This window comes from Populus alba, chromosome 17 (assembly GCF_005239225.2).
Source record: "Populus alba chromosome 17, ASM523922v2, whole genome shotgun sequence".
In the NCBI taxonomy this organism is placed as follows: domain Eukaryota; kingdom Viridiplantae; phylum Streptophyta; class Magnoliopsida; order Malpighiales; family Salicaceae; genus Populus; species Populus alba.
In genome coordinates this window covers 6,670,352-6,689,103 of record NC_133300.1, presented here as the reverse complement: position 1 = coordinate 6,689,103, position 18,752 = coordinate 6,670,352, and the positions used below count along the sequence as shown (strand labels likewise).

Below are 18,752 nucleotides of genomic sequence, written 5' to 3'. Positions count from 1 at the left end.
ACTACAGAACAATATGATCATATGAAGTCGAATCCTCAACAAATTAAATGTTCAAAAGATGATTTCATGAAAATAAAAGCATCTAACAAAAATGAGGGTGAAATAAAAAGCATTTAGAGTGAAATAAAAGTTTGATCTAACTTGTGCTTTGTAGTGAGTCGTAATTGATTTTTAAAAGAAAAACACTTGAGTATAAAGGCTATTTTGATATTTTTTTTTTTTACATAAAAAGAATTATAAAGTGTGAATCAAAAAGTTTATCCAAACATCTAATAATAATCTATGCAAATAAATAAATAAAATTGTTAATAATAACTAAAAGAGAAAGTAGAAAAATTAAGAGATGGATGTAGATAAAGATAATTTACTCGTTTATGTCCACTGAACTTGTTTATTAAAGGTAATCAAAGATAATAATAATACAAAAAAAAAAACATATGAAACTGAGTAAATAAAATAAAAAAGGAGAAAAATATCCATGACTGGACATATTCGATATATTATTTCAAAGTAACTATTTTTTTTTACAAAACAAAACTTATCTGTATAAAATAAATTAAAAAATAGAATAAAAAATCTCAAAAAATTAATTACAAAAAAAAAAAAAGAATCATCCAATAAAGACTTGCAAAACTTGTGGTCTAAGTAATGAGATCAAGACAAACTAATTGAATATAGATTAAAGATAACCACAAAACCTTTTTTTCAAAAACAAATAATCTAGAATGATAAAATTATAAAAGAAAATGAGGAAAAAAAGGATTTCTAATCACATTAATACTTAAAACTTGTGACCCGTATAATTAAATCGAAAGCATGAAAAATAAAAAAATGACAAAACCTAATCTCGAACAAATCAAACACTGAAGGATGTAATCGAGAAAAAATCAACCACATAAAAAAAAACCAAGAGAATAAGGGTAAAAACTAAAATTTTTTTAAAAAAAAAACAAAGGCATCTAAAAAAATTAAATTGAAGGGTTAAATTGAAAAAAAAAAACATAAATGTAATTGAAGGACAAGATTGAAAACCAATAAAACTCCAACAAAAGAGCCAAAAGTCAAAATAAGAAATTGAAAGAATAAGGATCGAATTGAAGAAAAAAAAACAATATGCGACAAATTGTAATTTAAGGACTGAATTGAAATCATAAATTTTTTTTATAAAAAGGCCAAAGACAAAATTAAGTCGTCCAAAATATAAAGACTGGAATTGAAAAGGGAAGAAAAAGAAAAGAGAACATATATTGTACTTACTCTAGAAGATAGAGACAATAAGGAAGAAGAAAAAAAGAAACACCGACCAACGATAAACCATCAATCAACCACCATCACATGCTACACCAGGAGAAAGGGGACATAATGGCGCTTCTAGACACATGGTGGAAGACTAGGTTTGGACACCTAGTATTGTCGTACACGCCGCCTAAAAAGAGTGGATGCCACTAACATGATAGTACATAACAACACGTGCTAGTACCTTTTTCAAATAAAAAAATAAAATAAAAATCAATGGAAAATTATTAAAACGACACTCATTAACCTGGAAATAACAAATAAACAAATATGAAAGTACTTAAACACTCCTCAATGCATAAATGACCTTTTGTCTTTTCTAAGGGTAAATGCATATTTTTTCAAAACCCTAAGATACCCTTGGCAACAACTCAATAATTTTTTACCTTCAGGGTAAAGAAGTTTTGTTTGCTATTTAAAAGATTGTGAAGTGTCAAAAAAGCAATTGACCAACAAGTTTAATAGCTTTTTTACTGTATATTTAAAATTAAAAAGACTAACATATACTCATTTAATCTTTTATTTACCAATAAGCATATACAAAAGACCAAATATTCTTAAATCAAAGACTTCTATTTTTTTCAATCATAGGGTAGAATGATAATGTTACTTTATGTGAAAAGAAAAAAACACCCCCACCCCAAGCCTTTGGAAATGAGAATCCACGGTTCATAGTAGATTGTGGCTTGATCTATAATGGACATACATAATAGTTTTCCCATGTCATTTAAAGTTTTCAATAATAATATAATTGTTTGATGTAAAAGCAGAGACTTGTTACATTGGATCTTGTCCATATTATAGTATTAAAAAGAGTCATCCTACCAAATGAAATTAACTTCAAATATTAACTCATCAAACTCATGACTCGAGTCATAAGATGGGTTAGAATCCAAGTCAAAATAAATCATGAAATCTAATTTTTAATTGACCCAATATTAAAAAATGAAATTGAGGAAAAGAAATTCAATTAGAAAAAAAAAATCAAGTTAATTAGTCAAACAAATAGTCATGGTCATAAATATTAAATAACCTCATAAAAAAATAAATTGAGAAAATTATAACGTTGAATCTACAATAAATCTAAACCCTAAAAAATATGATGAAATTGAAATTGTAAAGAAAAATATAGATTAAAAAAAATAGTATAATATGAGGAGAGGAAATAACTTAGAGTGGGAGAGGCTATATGCAAATTTTGAATGAATGACATGTAGTTTATAGAAAAGCAATTTAAACTAACATGGGAACTACCCTGTTTGTTTGATGGAAAATATTTTTTTTTTTTTGAAAAGTGAATTTCAAAAAAAGTGAATTCCGAGAAAGTATTTTCCGATGTTTGGTAATGTAATGAAAAATAAGTTGGAAAACACTTTCCAGTGTTTGGTTATGTCATGAAAAATGAGCTGGAAAATAACTTATTAATATTTTATTTTTCTCAAGTTTATTAAAATAATGAGGAACAAATCTTAAAATTTAAAAGTTGAATGAGAATGAAATTGAAAAAAATATAAAATTTCATAAATTATCTCAAATAAAATAAATAATAATTAAAATAATAGAGATCAAATCTAAAAAATAAAACAAAATAAAAGATGAAGAAATTAAAATAATAATAATTAACATTTCATAAATTATTTCAAATAAAATAAGTAACAATCAAAAGAATGAGGACCAAATTTGATAGATAAAAAATTTCAATAAAAAAATAATAAGGAAAAAGCAAATAACAATTATAAAAATAAAGACCAAAGTTAATATAAAAATAAAATTTTAAGAGATGAAATTGAAAAATAAATATTCAAAACAAAATATATATAGCAATCAAAAGTTTGATGATTAAATTTGATATAATCAATAAATAATGACATTTCTAAATTTTTCATAACTTCTAGAAAGTGTTTTCCGTTCAAATTTTACAGGAAAACACTTTCCTGAAAATCAAGCCAAATTTTTCTTTTACTGGAAAGTGTTTTTCGTCGACTAACTTTTCTAATGGAAAACAAACACAAGAAATTTTGGAAAGTGATTTCCCGGAAACCACTTTCTGAAAAACAAACATAGCTAAAATGGAAAACACTTTCCTGAAAACCAAGCCAAATTTTTATTTGATTGAAAAGTGTTTTTTATTGATCGGAAAGTATTTTTCGATAACCAACTTTTTTAATGGCAAAGAAATACAGAAAAATTTGAAAAATAGATTCCTGGAACAACTTTTCGGAAAACAAATATGGCCTCCATGAAGTTCACTTCAGTTGATATAAACGGCATGTCGCTTACGACTTCGCTACCTGGTTTCCTATTCTATCCTTGATAACTACTCTTAATTCCCAACACTACCACCTTCTAAAATCCCCGCCTTTCTTCTGCTGTTAAAAATCATAGCTCCTTCTGAAAAAAGTAATAAAGCACTAGCCTTTCGCCACGTAAAACGCTCTTCCTCACCTCAGTTTCTCCAAAATCACAACGTTATACACAAGTAAGAACGAGAATCACTGTAACTCTTCTGGGTTTTCTATTTAAGACAGATTTTGCTTGTTGAATTTCAACATGTTTGTGTCAAGTTCGAGCCTTTGCAGATTTCTACAACATGCTTAGGTTTTATTAGGATTCTATGCTTTCAGTTTTGATGTTTCTCTCATGTGGGCTATTCATTTTCTGGCTAATTCTTCTATGAACAAGCAAAGATATTTAGTGTTGGAAAGGCATGGCTGGAGTATCATCTTGGTTATATGAATTTTTCCCACAGAAAATGATGGTGTGCTTTAAAGGGTAGAAATTGTAGACAAAATCTTGATGGGATTACTGAAATATCTGTTGTGTTTTGGTATTGAGTTCTTGCACTGTTGATGCATGAAAAATCACTATAGTTTAGTTGGCATTCACTTCATGATGATACCTGTTATTGATTCAATTCCAATACTTGCACTTTGTTAGAATCTATCTATCAGTTCATAAGGAATTGCTTCAAGCAGTTTTCAGGATGTTGCTATAATATGTTTCTTGAATCCTTTGAACTGCCAATTGAATTGATGACTCTTAGTACATATGCTGGGAAATGTCAGGTTGGTATAACACCTATTACATGTCCTCTAGGAGTGTCAAATCTCTCGAAATATTGTGATTTGTCCTGTATTTTTGGATTGAAAACGATATGCAGTTGAATAGCTTCTGTGGATGTAAGTTTTTATTGCTGGAGCCTGGGAATTCAAAGATACGTTGATGATGGATATTGCTATATATGCAACCTGTGAAAAAAGTTGTTACCAAAGGTAGTAATTTTTGCATGGAAAATAAAAAAATATATATTTTTTAATTTTTAATATCAATATATTAAAATTATTGAAACATATTAAAAAAACTAGTTCTTTCCTACTCTTGATGAAAGAACAGAAAAATTTAATATTTTCTTAAAAACAAACAAGTTTTTAAAAAAACACTTAAAGATACTATTTGTGAATTCAAAGTTATTTTTAAAGGCACCAGACAACCTAGTTCTTATCCATACTTGATGAAAGAACAGAGAAATTTCCCTCCTCTACATGATTCGAGCCTCTTATTATTATTATTATTATATATTAATTAGGTTTTCCATGTTTTATAAATAAAAATAAATTTTAAAAAATAAATAAAATATTATTTTAATATATTTATAAATTAAAAATATTTTAAAAAACAATTATTCCTCCATAATTTGTTGACGAGAAGCCACCGGACAAGCAAGTCCTTGTCCATATACAAAAATGATACTTGTCATAGTGCCTTAATTACACGAGGGTGCTTATCCACATCCAAATCATTCAGCTCTCTCTCACTTCCTCTCCCTCTCTCAATGGCAGCTGAAACAGCTTCCCTTCTTCCCTCACAAGCATTTCCTAGTCACCCTACCAAGATAACAAGCATCAAAACGTTAGCTGAATCTCCTGGTCTCACCTCCATCCCCGCCGCTTACACCTTCACTCCTGATCTCCATGACCAGGTAACTTGTGTCCCAGAAGGCTCCATTCCTGTCATAGATTATTCTCTTCTTATTTCAGGCACTCCCGATCAACGGTCTAAAACAGTTCATGAACTTGGCAGAGCCTGCCAGGACTGGGGCTTCTTCACGGTATATCTCATCTCTTTTCATGTAGCAAGTAAAGCTCTTCATGTTATAGAAATTTGATCTTTGATGGCTTGACGTGATGTCGAATGACTCTCTCAGCAACTTCGAGGGCTGAACTAGTTGACTAGTGCATGTCATGTTCTTATTTTGTAAAAAAATACAAGTAAAAGAAAAACATAGCAAGAGAACTAGGTTTTTTTTCTTTGATTTATAACGTAAAACAAACTTTCATCCTTCATATTTCTTAATTATTAGGTGATCAATCATGGGGTGCCGGAGAACCTTCTCAGCTCGATACTTGATGGGTGTAAAGGTTTTTTTGATCTGCCAGAAGAGGAGAAGCAAGAGTTTAAAGGGAACCATGTATTGGACCCCATAAGGTCTGGCACCAGCTGTAATGTTTCAGTGGAAAAGGCTTTCTATTGGAGGGATTTTCTCAAGGTCTTTGTACATCCTGAGTTCTACTCACCCACCAAGCCTGCTGGCCTCAGGTAAATATAATGATCATCACCCCCTTCATTAGTAGCTTTTAGTTCTAATGCGTGTTCCTTTCAAGTGAATTCAAAGGTGAAAAGATATTCGTTTTCTTTTGAAATAAGACAGAATCTTGTGAGAAATTCATGATTAAAGTAGAGGAATCTTAAGCTTATAGAATTTTAAGTTCTTGGTTGGATCTTTTTTTATGCAGCGAGATTTCACTAGAGTACTCCCAAAGAGTTAGAGAAGTAGCAAGGGGGTTACTGAAAGGAATATCAGAAAGTTTGGGATTGGAAGGAAGCTATATAGACAAGGCACTGAATTTGGAACAGGGGAAACAAATATTTATTGCAAACTTGTATCCAACTTGTCCACAGCCAGAGCTTGCAATGGGCTTGCCCCCTCATTCAGATCATGGCTTGTTGACACTTCCAATCCAAAATGGAATTGGTGGCCTTCAAATTCACCACGAAGGGAAGTGGGTCACCGTCGGTGCCCTCCCCAACTCCTTCCTGGTTAACACTGGAGATCACCTTGAGGTGCATTCTGACTTCCTGGCCATGTTATCCCTTATTACAATTAGGCTTGTGGTCGATCCAAGATTCCTAAGGCTTAATAATGCTGTTAAAAATGTGAACTTCGTGTTTTTTTGTTACTAGATTTTGAGCAATGGAAGGTACAAGAGTGTTCTGCACCGAGCAATGGTCAACAACAAGGCTACAAGGATATCCATAGCTATGGTACACGGACCATCACTAGACTCAGTCGTTAGCCCAGCACCAGAGTTATTAGTGAGCTGTAAAGGCAATGAACCTGCAGCATACGCTGGTATGAAATACAAAGACTACCTGGAACTTCAGCAGAGCAACAAGCTGGTTGGGAAATCTTGCTTGGATCGAGTTCGAATTCCAGCAGTTTAGCTACTGCTTCTGTGTGTGTACCAAACCATGAAAGTAATAATGATACTTTTATGATTTCAAGAATGCGAAAATGAATGGATAATGAATGTGATTGTAATCAAAATAAAGATTTCCTGTAAAATATAAGAAGTGGGTGGGTCTTAAGGTCTTAAGACCATCTCACTCTTGCTTGTTATGTAGACAGTGGAGCTCAGGAAAGCAAAATATTATGTGCTTCTTGTCTGCAGTGCCCTCTTATAGCTATGTTTCTTCCCGCAGTTGGTTTGCGTTGTTCCATGCATGCTATAACACTGGCTGCCCTGCTGCAAATGACAGGGACTTTAGCTGTTTTCCACCGTGAGAAATTTCATGTCAGTAAAAGGACTTTCTCTTGTTTTATCTCCCTGGGGCATCATTTATCATTTCTTACTCATACGTACCACTTCACCACTTTACATGCAGGGATTGCACACTAGCAAACCATGACATGCAAGGATGAGAAGACCACGATGTGTAATGACAAGATGGAAAAGACCACGAATGTTTAGTGGCAAAGTGAAAAACTGTCTAATTTCTTTATTTTAGTTATTTGGTTGTTGAGTCAGTTTGTTTCAATTCTCTTTTCAGCATTTTTATTCTGTTGCCATGTTTGTTATTTTTCCTACCTATACTACTATATCTATATATAGCCTAAAAGAATTCAGCGAAGGATATGCAGTTATTTCTTAAACAACCTTCTCTTCTCCCTATCTTCTTCTTGATTCTTAAATTATACTGTTTAGTGGTATCAGAGCCTGGTTACAACCATGGACACTCGCGGTAAAACAAATGCAGAATTCCGCAATGATGTTAATGAAATCTTGGCACGACATGAGATCAGTTTTGATCAGGTGAATGCAGCCTTACAAACAGTGTTAACCGAGCTCTAAGCTCTTCGAGCTTCTCGTAGCCAAAACAATAACTCTTCTGAAACGAACCCCTTTGCTCGTGATGAATCCTCACACCCACATACTTCTTGTTCTAACACTACAAAAGACTACTCTCATCACAACCTCAAGTTGTCCTTTCTAAAATTTAATGGTTATGATCCAACGGGATGGATTTACAAGGCAGAGCAATATTTTAAATTTCAAAATATTGCGTTGGACCAACAAGTTCAGCTGGCCTCATTCCATTTAGAAGGCATCGCCTTACAGTGGCACCGGTGGTTGGCAAAATTTCATGGACCACTAACATGGGATGAGTTCACTAATGTTATACAACTCTGGTTTGGTCCAACCGACTACGGAGATCCATCAGAAGCTTTGACACGCCTTAAACAATCCACCACCATTGTAGCTTATCAAGAAGCTTTTGAAATGCTTTCTCACCGAGTGGACAACCTGCCAAAATTTTTTTTAATAGGTTGTTTTATTGCAGGACTCAGAGATGACATTCGCATAGATGTGAAAATTAAACAGCCTGTAACCTTGGTAGATACAATAGGGGTGGCTCGACTAATTGAGGAACGCAACCAACTGCAAAAGAGACCAATTTAACCACTCCGTTTCCAACTAGCTTATGCAGTAGCAAAAACCTCCTCCAATCTAGTGGCTAGGGTGTTAGGACCTCTACCAAATTAGCGTCATAGCCAAAGTTCCAATAACCCACCAGCAACCTTCCATAAAATCACCAATCAAGAGGCACGAGAACGACGAGAGAAAGGGTTATGCTATTACTGTGATGAGAAGTTCGTTCCAAGACATCGTTGTGCCTGACCACAATTGTTTATGATCGAAGATTCACCTCATATGGATACTGAAGATGTTGAGATCAACCAACCTGATCTGGAACTTTCAGAGGTTCTACCTAAAATTTATTTTCATGCAATTACAGGAACCGAACATCCACGGACCATACATGTCCTTGGCAAGTTAAAGAACAAGAATGTAACAATGCTAATAGATGGAGGTAGCACTCATAATTTTATTGATCAGGCTTTGGTCTCTAGATTTGGATTACCAGTAGCTCAGGGTAAGTAATTACAAGTCATGGTGGCTAACAGAGAAAATATTGAATGTGCTGGACAATGTCAGGCGCCCACCCTCATTATTTAAGGGCTTCTTGTCACCACCGATTACTACATTCTTCATGTCGCAGCATGCCAGTTGGTATTAGGAGTGCAATGGCTTGCAACTCTCGGACCAGTCAGGACTGATTACAAGCAGCTCACTATGAATTTCAACATTGCAGGAATTTCTCACACATTTCAGGTATTAGGGAGAACTAGCATTGAAGCCTTAACAAATAAGGAGTTCAATGGATTACAAGGCTTGGGATTATTCTTCCAAATAATTCCTTCCAATAGTAACAACGAACCACCATCCTATCCTACTAAGATCAGTAAACTTTTAGCTCAATTTTCTCAGGTGTTTGAAACCCCGACCGATTTACCTCCACAACGGTCACATGACCATCAAATTCCATTGCTTCCTATAGTGGGGCCAGTCACTGTGAGGCTATATCGATATCCTTATTATCAGAAGACTGAAATAGAGAAAATAGTCAAGGAGCTTCTGCAATTTGGTTTAATCAAACCAAGTCACAACCCATTCTCTTTCCCGGTTTTATTAGTGAAGAAGGTTGATGGTGCATGATGATTTTGTGTGGATTATCGAGCTCTCAATGACATCACGGTGAAAGATAAGTATCCAATTCCAATAATTAATGAACTATTAGATGAGTTGCATGGCGCCAAATTTTATTCTAAATTGGATTTACGTTCTGGATATCATTAAATCCGCGTGCATGATGCTGACATTCATAAAAACAACTTTCAGAACTCATGAAGAGCATTATAAATTTATTGTGATGCCATTTGGTCTCACCAATGCACTAGTAACATTTCAAAGTCTCATGAATGATCTCTTTCGTCCCTACCTCCGACACTTTATCTTGGTTTTCTTTGATGACATTCTAGTATATTCAAGATCATGGGAGGACCATCTCACTCATCTGCAAACTGTTCTACAGATCTTATCAGCTAACAGTTTATTTGCTAAATTGTCCAAGTGTCAATTCGGAGTTTTACGGGTCAGTTACTTGGGCCACATCATTTCTGAGCAAGGAGTATTGGTTGATCCCACCAAAATACAAGCTGTCATCGAATGGCCACCATCAACAACAGCAAAAAGGGTCCATGGATTTCTAGGTTTATCATGTTACTACCGAAAATTTATTCGTCATTTTACGTGTATAGCAGCACCTCTACACCGTCTCTTAAGCAAAGATGGATTTCAGTAGAATGATGCAGCATAGAAGGCCTTCCAACAATTGAAAGAAGCACTGACATCCCCGCCAATCTTACACCTTTCTGATTTTACTCAACAATTCGTCATTGAGTGTGATGCTAGTGGAATAGGACTCAATGCAATTTTGCTTTAATAGAACCAACCGATTGCCTATTTTAGTGAAGCATTGAAAGGGTTAGCCTTAGTATTAACCACATACGAAAAAGAAATGTTGGCAATCATCAAGGCAATCAAGAAATGGCGTCCATACTTGTTGGGGAAACCTTTTACATTTCGCACTGATCATAAAAGTCTTAAATACCTCCTAGAGCAACGAATTACTACACTTGTACAAACACGCTGGCTGCCAAAACTGCTTGGTTATGATTAAAAAATTGAGTATTAACGTGGGCCTGAAAATCAAGATACTGATTCATTATCACGTGTAGTTGAATTCCAGTTTATATCTATTTCTCAACCACATGCAGATTGGTGGCCACTGCTTCAGAAGGAAGTCCAGCAGAACTCCTTTTATGCTAACTTACTACACAAATAACCCTCTCAAGCCGATCATCAGCTACTCCTTCGTGATTGTATTTGGTTCAAGCGAGACAAAATCTATTTGAGCTCCAGCTCCCCTTTGATTCCAAAGATTTTGGTTGATTGTCATTCGTCACCTGTAGGTGGGCACTTTGGGTTTCATAAAACTCTATCTTGCATCAGACAAAGTTTTTTTTTGGGTCTAATATGCGACAATATGTGAAGGAATTCTTGCAATAATGTGATGCTTGTCAATGGTTTAAAATAGATTGTATACAGCCGGCAGGATTGCTTCAGCCTCTACCCATCCCTACTTAAATATGGATTGATGTCTCCATAGACTTTATTGAAGGATTACCATCTTCTAATGGTTATACTGTTATCATGGTCGTTGTTGACAGATTGACCAAATATGCTCACTTTGTGCCTTGAAACATCCATTTTCTGCTGTCAGTGTTGCCAAGGAATTTTTTACCAATGTGGTTCGCGTGCATGGAATTCCAACTTCCATAGTTAGTGACCGAGACAAGGTGTTTATTAGTGCCTTTTGGTGCACACTATTCAATCTGTAGGGAAGTTATGTATGAGTTCAAGTTACCATCCCCAATCTGACGGCCAAACCAAAGTTGTCAATCGAACTTTGAAACATTATTTACGTTGTTTTGCAAGAGACCAGCCACGCAAATGGGTTCAATGGATTCCCTGGGCTGAGTTTACTAACAATACTTCCATTCATTCCTCCATTAAGATGACACCCTTTGAAGCTGTTTATGAAGTTCCACTCCCAACTTACTGGCTTATATACCCGACACTTCTCGCGTCCAAGCAGTTGATGAATACATGCATGACAGGGATACCATCCTAATTGAGTTGCGCCATAACCTTCAGTTGGCTCAAAATCTGATGAAATGTCAAGCGGACCAACATCGACATAAGGTATCATTCACTGTGGGAGATTATGTGTATTTAAAACTTTAGCCCTATCGGCAAACTTCTGTGGCTTTTCGAGCTTCTCTTAAACTTGCCCCATGATTTTTTGGTCCATACAAAGTATTAGAGAAGGTCAGTTCGGTGGCTTATAAATTGGCCTTGCCTCCTGGTTCTCAAATCCATGATGTATTTCATGTCAGTTTGTTAAGGAAGCATTTGGGTCTAGTTACTCCTTCCTCTCCTGAACTTCCCTCTATCTCGGTTACTTCAGTTGTTCTTCCCCAACTTGAAGTTGTCTTAGATCTGCGTGTGATACGCAAAGGTAACTGTCGTTCAAAATCTAAAATTTTGGTGAAATATGTTGGTGCACCAGTAGAAGACGCTACTTAGGAAAATGAGTGGTGTTTCTCCAAGTCCTATCCAGACTTCCTCCTTGTGGACAAGGTTCCTTAAGGGGTAGGGAATGATATATACCACTTCTACACTTCGCATGCAACGTAGTGGCACATTAGCAAACCACGGCATGCAGGGATTGCACACTAGCAGACCATGACATGCAGGGATGAGAAGACCACGATGTGTAATTGTGTAATGGCAAGATGGAAGAGACCACGGCGTGTAGTGGCAAAGTGGAAGACTTAGTCTAATTTCTTTATTTTAGTCATTTATTTGTTGAGTCAGTTTGTTTATGTTTGGTTTTTAGCGTTCCTATTCTGTAGCCATATTTGTTATTTTTCTTACATGTACTGCTATATCTATATATAGCCTAAAAAAGTTCAGCAAAGGATATGTAGTTATTTCTTAAACAACCTTCTCTTCTCCCTATCTTCTTCTTGATTCTTAAATTATACTTATCACTTACCTCCAGGGAGCTCTCCAGAAGAACAAAAGGACTTTCTCTTGTTTTATCTCTCTGGGCATCATTTCTTACCTCTAAAGAGCTCTCCAGAAGAACAAAAGGAGGAAACAAGCTTCAGGTCGAATAGGTCCTTTTAGTGTAGTTATATCAAGGAATAATCTAATCATTGTAAGAACAAAAAGAACCAAACTTTTCTCTTAATCAAGATCCATTGTACATGGAGTTCATACACTAAATCATGTCTTGCAATTCATAATTGATTGAACTCTAAAAATTATCACAGTATGTTTTGTTTTTGCTTCTATCTCTTATTGTTACTATCCCAATTCATGATAAACTAGTTTTGCACTATCAGTGCATGATGCATGTACATTTTCATGCTGTCAAGGTTGTGCATGTAAAAAAAACCTCTGATAACAAAGCAATTCCATCAGCCTAAGGTTGGTATGAACTCTGATAACAAAGCAACTCTTTGAGAAGCTTGATAACTTGGCTGACATAAATTACACATACAATAGAAGTAACATCTACGTTATTTACGTTATTGTTACGGGATAGAAAAAAACAAAATAAAATAAAAAATATAAAAAATATATTATATGTCATTAATAAAATTATAATAATCATAGTTATAAAATCTAAACTAACCTGACAGGTTGATTTGGAACCTGGACAGGTCCAAGTTTAAAAAACTAGAAGAAGGATTGACTCGATCTGATTTGGTAAAAACCTGGATCGACCTGAGACAAAACATGGGTAAAAAACATGTTTACTTTTTAAAATTGTTTTTTTTTTTTTATGAAAATAAGGTTACTTTTATTATTTTATTTTTTTTAAAGAAGATTTTGGGTCAATCTGGGTTGTCCTCTTGGCCCCGAACTTTGTCTTGGTTTAGCTCCCAGATTGAGTTTTAAAATTATGATAACAACCACTTTCATTTATACATTGACATGAGTCAACCTGGGATGACCCTTCCGACTCGTGATCTAAAATTTGCACCGAGTTAATTTTCAAGTTGGGTTTTAAAACTACGATAATAATCATTTTTATTCTTATATTGACCTGGTCAACACGAGTTGACTCTCCAAATCCGTGACCTAGCCTTTTCTCTGGGTCAATCCCTATTCGGGTTTTAAAATTATGATAATAATCATTTTTATTCTTATGTTGATCCAAGTCAATCCAAGTTGACCCTCCCAACCCGTGATTCAGGTCTTGCTCATGATCAACTCCAAGTTAAGTTTTAAAATTATGATAATAATCATTTTGATCTATACATATCTTAGTTTGATAATTTTAGAATTGAGAGTTTTTACAGTGATATTTTATGAATAAAAAACAAAAAACATTGTCTTAGAAGATATGCCCTTTTTATTATACCTCTTGTTTTGTAAGTATAGAAACTCACTCCAAAATTATCAAGGAACACATTTATTTTTATATTTTTATCTTTTCAACTAAACACATTTTTGTTTCTTTTATCACAAGATAATAATTAAATGTTAACTAAAAGTTTCAATGTGTTTTTCAACATAAAAGTATAAAGTGTAAATTGAAAAGCCAATGCAAATATCTAACTAAATAAATTGATAATCATTTGTATAATATGAGGAGAGGAAATAACTTAGAGTGGGAGAGGCTGTAAGCAAATTTTGAATGAATAACATGTAGTTTACAGAAAAGCAATTTAAACTCACAGGGAACTACATGTAGTTCACTTCAGTTGATATAAACGGCATGTCGCTTCCGACTTCGCTACCTGGTTTCCTATTTTATCATTGATAATTACTCTCAATTCCCAACACTACCACCTTCTAAAATCCCCGCCTTTCTTCTGCTGTAAAAAATCACAGCTCCTTCTGAAAAACTAATAAAGCACTAGCCTTTCGCCACGCAAAACGCTCTTCCTCACCTCAGTTTCTCCAAAATCACAACGTTATACACAAGTAAGAACGAGAATCACTGTATCTCTTCTGGGTTTTCTATTTAAGACAGATTTTGCTTGTTGAATTTCAACATGTTTGTGTCAAGTTCGAGTCTTTGCAGATTTCTACAACATGCTTAGGTTTTATTAGAATTCTATGCTTTCAGTTTTGATGTTTCTCTCATGTGGGCTATTCATTTTCTGGCTAATTCTTCTATGAACAAGCAAAGATATTTAGTGTTGGTAAGGCATGGCTGGAGTATCATCTTGGTTATATGAATTTTTCCCACAGAAAATGATGGGATTACTGAAACATCTGTTGTGTTTTGGTATTGAGTTCTTGCACTGTTGATGCATGAAAAATCACTATAGTTTAGTTGGCATTCACTTCATGATGATACCTGTTATTGATTCAAGTCCAATACTTGCACTTTGTTAGAATCTATCTATCAGTTCATAAGGAATTGCTTCAAGCAGTTTTCAGGATGTTGCTATAATATGTTTCTTGAATCCTTTGAACTGCCAATTGAATTGGTGACTCTTAGTACATATGCTGGGAAATGTCAGGTTGGTATAACACCTATTACATGTCCTCTAGGAGTGTCAAATCTCTCGAAGTATTGTGATTTGTCCTGTATTTTTGGATTGAAAACGGTATGCAGTTGAATAGCTTCTGTGGATGTAAGTTTTTATTGCTGGAGCCTGGGAATTCAAAGATACGTTGATGATGGATATTGCAATATATGCAACCTGTGAAAAAAGTTGTTACCAAAGGTAGTAATTTTTGTATGGAAAATCAAAAATATATTTTTTTAATTTTTAATATCAATATATTAAAATTATTGAAACATATTCAAAAAAAACTAGTTCTTTCCTACTCTTGATGAAAGAACAGAAAAATTTAATATTTTCTTAAAAACAAACAAGTTTTTAAAAAACACTTAAAGATACTATTTGTAAATTCAAAGTTATTTTTGAAGGCATCAGACAACCTATTTCTTATCCACACTTGATGAAAGAACAGAGAAATTTCCCTCCTCTACATGATTCGAGCCTTCTTATTATTATTATTAATAAAAGGTTTTCATGTTCTTATAAATAAAAATAAATTTTAAAAAATAAATAAAATATTATTTTAATATATTTATAAATTAAAAATATTTAAAAAAACAATTATTCTCCATCAATTTGTTGACGTGAAGCCACCGGACAAGCAAGTCCTTGTCCATATACAAAAATGATACTTGTCATAGTGCCTTAATTACACGAGGGTGCTTATCCACATCCAAATCATTCAGCTCTCTCTCACTTCCTCTCCCTCTCTCAATGGCAGCTGAAACAGCTTCCCTTCTTCCCTCACAAGCATTTCCTAGTCAACCTACCAAGATAACAAGCATCAAAACGTTAGCTGAATCTCCTGGTCTCACCTCCATCCCCGCCGCTTACACCTTCACTCCTGATCTCCATGACCAGGTAACTTGTGTCCCAGAAGGCTCCATTCCTGTCATAGATTATTCTCTTCTTATTTCAGGCACTCCCGATCAACGGTCTAAAACAGTTCATGAACTTGGCAGAGCCTGTCAGGACTGGGGCTTCTTCACGGTATATCTCATCTCTTTTCATGTAGCAAGTAAAGCTCTTCATGTTCTAGAAATTTGATCTTTGATGGCTTGACGTGATGTCGAATGACTCTCTCAGCAACTTCGAGGGCTGAACTAGTTGACTAGTGCATGTCATGCTCTGTATTTTGTAAAAAAATACAAGTAAAAGAAAAACATAGCAAGAGAACTAGGTTTTTTTTCTTTGATTTATAACGTAAGACAAACTTTCATCCTTCATATTTCTTAATTATTAGGTGGTCAATCATGGGGTGCCGGAGAACCTTCTCAGCTCGATACTTGATGGGTGTAAAGGTTTTTTTGATCTGCCAGAAGAGGAGAAGCAAGAGTTTAAAGGGAACCATGTATTGGACCCAATAAGGTCTGGCACCAGCTTTAATGTTTCCGTGGAAAAGGCTTTCTATTGGAGGGATTTTCTCAAGGTCTTTGTACATCCGGTGTTCTACTCACCGACCAAACCTGCTGGCCTCAGGTAAATAAAACGATCATCACCCCCTTCATTAGTAGCTTTTAGTTCTAATGCGTGTTCCTTTCAAGTGAATTCAAAGGTGAAAAGATATTCCTTTTCTTTTGAGATAAGACAGAATCTTGTGAGAAAATTCATGATTAAAGTAGATGAATCATAAGCTTATAGAATTTGAAGTTTTTGGTTGGATCTTTTTTTATTGTAGTGAGATTTCATTAGAGTACTCCCAAAGAGTTAGAGAAGTAGCAAGGGGGTTACTGAAAGGAATATCAGAAAGTTTGGGATTGGAAGGAAGCTACATAGACAAGGCACTGAATTTGGAACAGGGGAAACAAATATTTATTGCAAACTTGTATCCAACTTGTCCACAGCCAGAGCTTGCAATGGGCATGCCCCCTCATTCAGATCATGGCTTGTTGACACTTCTAATCCAAAATGGAATTGGTGGCCTTCAAATTCAGCACAAAGGGAAGTGGGTCAATGTCGGTGCCCTCCCCAACTCCTTCCTGGTTAACACTGGAGATCACCTCGAGGTGCATTCTGACTTCCTGGCCATGTTATCAATCATTACAATTAGGCTTGGAGTCGATCCAAGATTCCTAAGGCTTGATAATGCTGTTAAAAATGTGAAGTTCTTGTTTTTTTGTTATTAGATTTTGAGCAATGGAAGGTACAAGAGTGTTATGCACCGAGCAATGGTGAACAGCAAGGCTACAAGGATATCCATAGCTATGGCACATGGACCATCACTAGACTCAGTCGTTAGCCCAGCACCAGAGTTACTAGCGAGCAGTAAAGGCAATGAACCTGCAGCATACGCTGGTATGAAATACAAAGACTACCTGGAACTTCAGCAGAGCAACAAGCTGGATGGGAAATCTTGCTTGGATCGAGTTCGAATTCCAGCAGTTTAGCTACTGCTTCTGTGTGTGTACCAAACCATGAAAGTAATGATGATACTTCTATGATTTCATGAATGCGAAAATGAATGGATAAAGAATGTGATTGTAATCAAAATAAAGATTTCCTGTAAAATATAGACAGTGGAGCTCAGGAAAGCAAGATATTATGTGCTTCTTGTCTGCAGTGTCCTCTTATAGCTATGTTTCTTCCCGCAGTTGGTTTGCGTTGTTCCTTGCATGCTATTACACTGGCTGCCCTGCTGCAAATGACAGGGACTTTAGCTGTTGTTTGTAATCAAAATAAAGACTTCTTGTAAGATATAAAAAGGACTTTCTCTTGTTTTATCTCTCTAGGGCATCATTTCTTACCTCCAGGGAGGAGCTCTCCAGAAGAACGAAAGGAGGAAACAAGCTTCAGGTGGAATAGGTCCTTTTAGTGTAGTTATATCAAGGAAGAATCTTATTATTGTAAGAACAAAAAGAACCAAACTTTTGTCTGAAGCAAGATCCAATGTCCATGGAATTCATACACTGAATCATGTCCTGTAATTCATGATTGATTGAACTCCAAAAATTATCATAGTATGTTTTGTTTTTGCTTCTATCTCTTATTGTTGCTATCCCAATTCATGATAAAGCAATTCCATCAGCCTAAGGTTGGGAGGAACTCTGAAAACAAAGCAACTCTTCGAGCAGCTCTGATAACGTGGCTGATAGAAGTGAGACATACAATAGAAGTAACATCTCTGTTGGTGTTTCGGATAGAAAAAAAAAGAGAATGAAAAAATGAAAACAAGATAAAAAAAAATATAAAAACATAATTGTGTTTAATATGATATATAAGAAAGAGTACATTTTATTTGTATTTTATTTGATTATGATAGATAAAATAAAATATAAAAAGTATATTTTACTTCAATTATTTTTATTTATAATGAGTATTGAGATTAATAAAATTGTAATAATCATGGTTATAAAACTTGAATTGATCTTACCTGACGGGTTGATTTGGGACCTAATCGATCTGGGATTTGAACCAATCTTAATTTAAAAAAATTAAAAATAAATTGACCCGACTTATCTTTGAAAAAACTTAAATTAATTTGGTATAAAACATGAGCTGAAAATATGTTGACTTCTTAAAATTTTGTTCTGATTTCTTTCTTGATAATATATATTTTTATTGTTATATAATTAAATAAAATTATATCAAAAAACCAATGTTATTAAAACTAATATGGCCCATTACCCATAATTATAAATTTATAATTTAATTCAAATTGATTCGAGTTAATAAAAAATATTATTATTTTTAATTGATTTTTTTTAAAAATTTATATATATTAAATTTTGAATTGATGTTAAAAAAGTTAATTAAGAATTAAAAATGCATTAGCAATGCATGTATATTTTCATACATTCAAAAAGATTTTAATCCAATAACTAGTTATGATTCAAAAGAGACG

At 34.3% G+C, this 18,752-nt stretch overlaps 2 protein-coding genes across 2 annotated transcripts; both read left to right on the top strand.

Moving 5' to 3' along the window:
- The first annotated feature begins 5,049 nt into the window (after positions 1 to 5,049).
- Positions 5,050 to 7,176, top strand: LOC118031806 (2-oxoglutarate-dependent dioxygenase 19-like). Its single transcript, XM_035036299.2, has 4 exons — positions 5,050 to 5,404; positions 5,657 to 5,892; positions 6,090 to 6,417; positions 6,538 to 7,176. Exons 1-4 carry the CDS (start codon positions 5,129 to 5,131, stop codon positions 6,796 to 6,798), a joined length of 1,101 nt encoding a protein of 366 aa, XP_034892190.1. The 5' UTR covers positions 5,050 to 5,128; the 3' UTR covers positions 6,799 to 7,176.
- A 7,186-nt stretch (positions 7,177 to 14,362) lies between these two features.
- Positions 14,363 to 17,631, top strand: LOC118031804 (2-oxoglutarate-dependent dioxygenase 19-like). The gene is made up of 5 exons (XM_035036298.2): positions 14,363 to 15,073; positions 15,633 to 15,901; positions 16,155 to 16,390; positions 16,590 to 16,917; positions 17,038 to 17,631. Exons 1-5 carry the CDS (start codon positions 15,043 to 15,045, stop codon positions 17,296 to 17,298), a joined length of 1,125 nt encoding a protein of 374 aa, XP_034892189.2. The 5' UTR covers positions 14,363 to 15,042; the 3' UTR covers positions 17,299 to 17,631.
- The last annotated feature ends 1,121 nt before the right edge of the window (positions 17,632 to 18,752 follow it).

Excerpts from the sequence above, each read along its gene's own strand:
- LOC118031804 (XM_035036298.2), top strand. The coding sequence starts at position 15,043 with ATGCAACCTGTGAAAAAAGTTGTTACCAAAG. Across the intron at positions 15,074-15,632 it reads GAAAAAAGTTGTTACCAAAG|CTGAAACAGCTTCCCTTCTT; the intron begins GTAGTAATTTTT and ends TCTCAATGGCAG. Across the intron at positions 15,902-16,154 it reads AGGACTGGGGCTTCTTCACG|GTGGTCAATCATGGGGTGCC; the intron begins GTATATCTCATC and ends CTTAATTATTAG.
- LOC118031806 (XM_035036299.2), top strand. The coding sequence starts at position 5,129 with ATGGCAGCTGAAACAGCTTCCCTTCTTCCCTCACAAGCATTTCCTAGT. Across the intron at positions 5,405-5,656 it reads AGGACTGGGGCTTCTTCACG|GTGATCAATCATGGGGTGCC; the intron begins GTATATCTCATC and ends CTTAATTATTAG. Across the intron at positions 5,893-6,089 it reads ACCAAGCCTGCTGGCCTCAG|CGAGATTTCACTAGAGTACT; the intron begins GTAAATATAATG and ends TTTTTTATGCAG.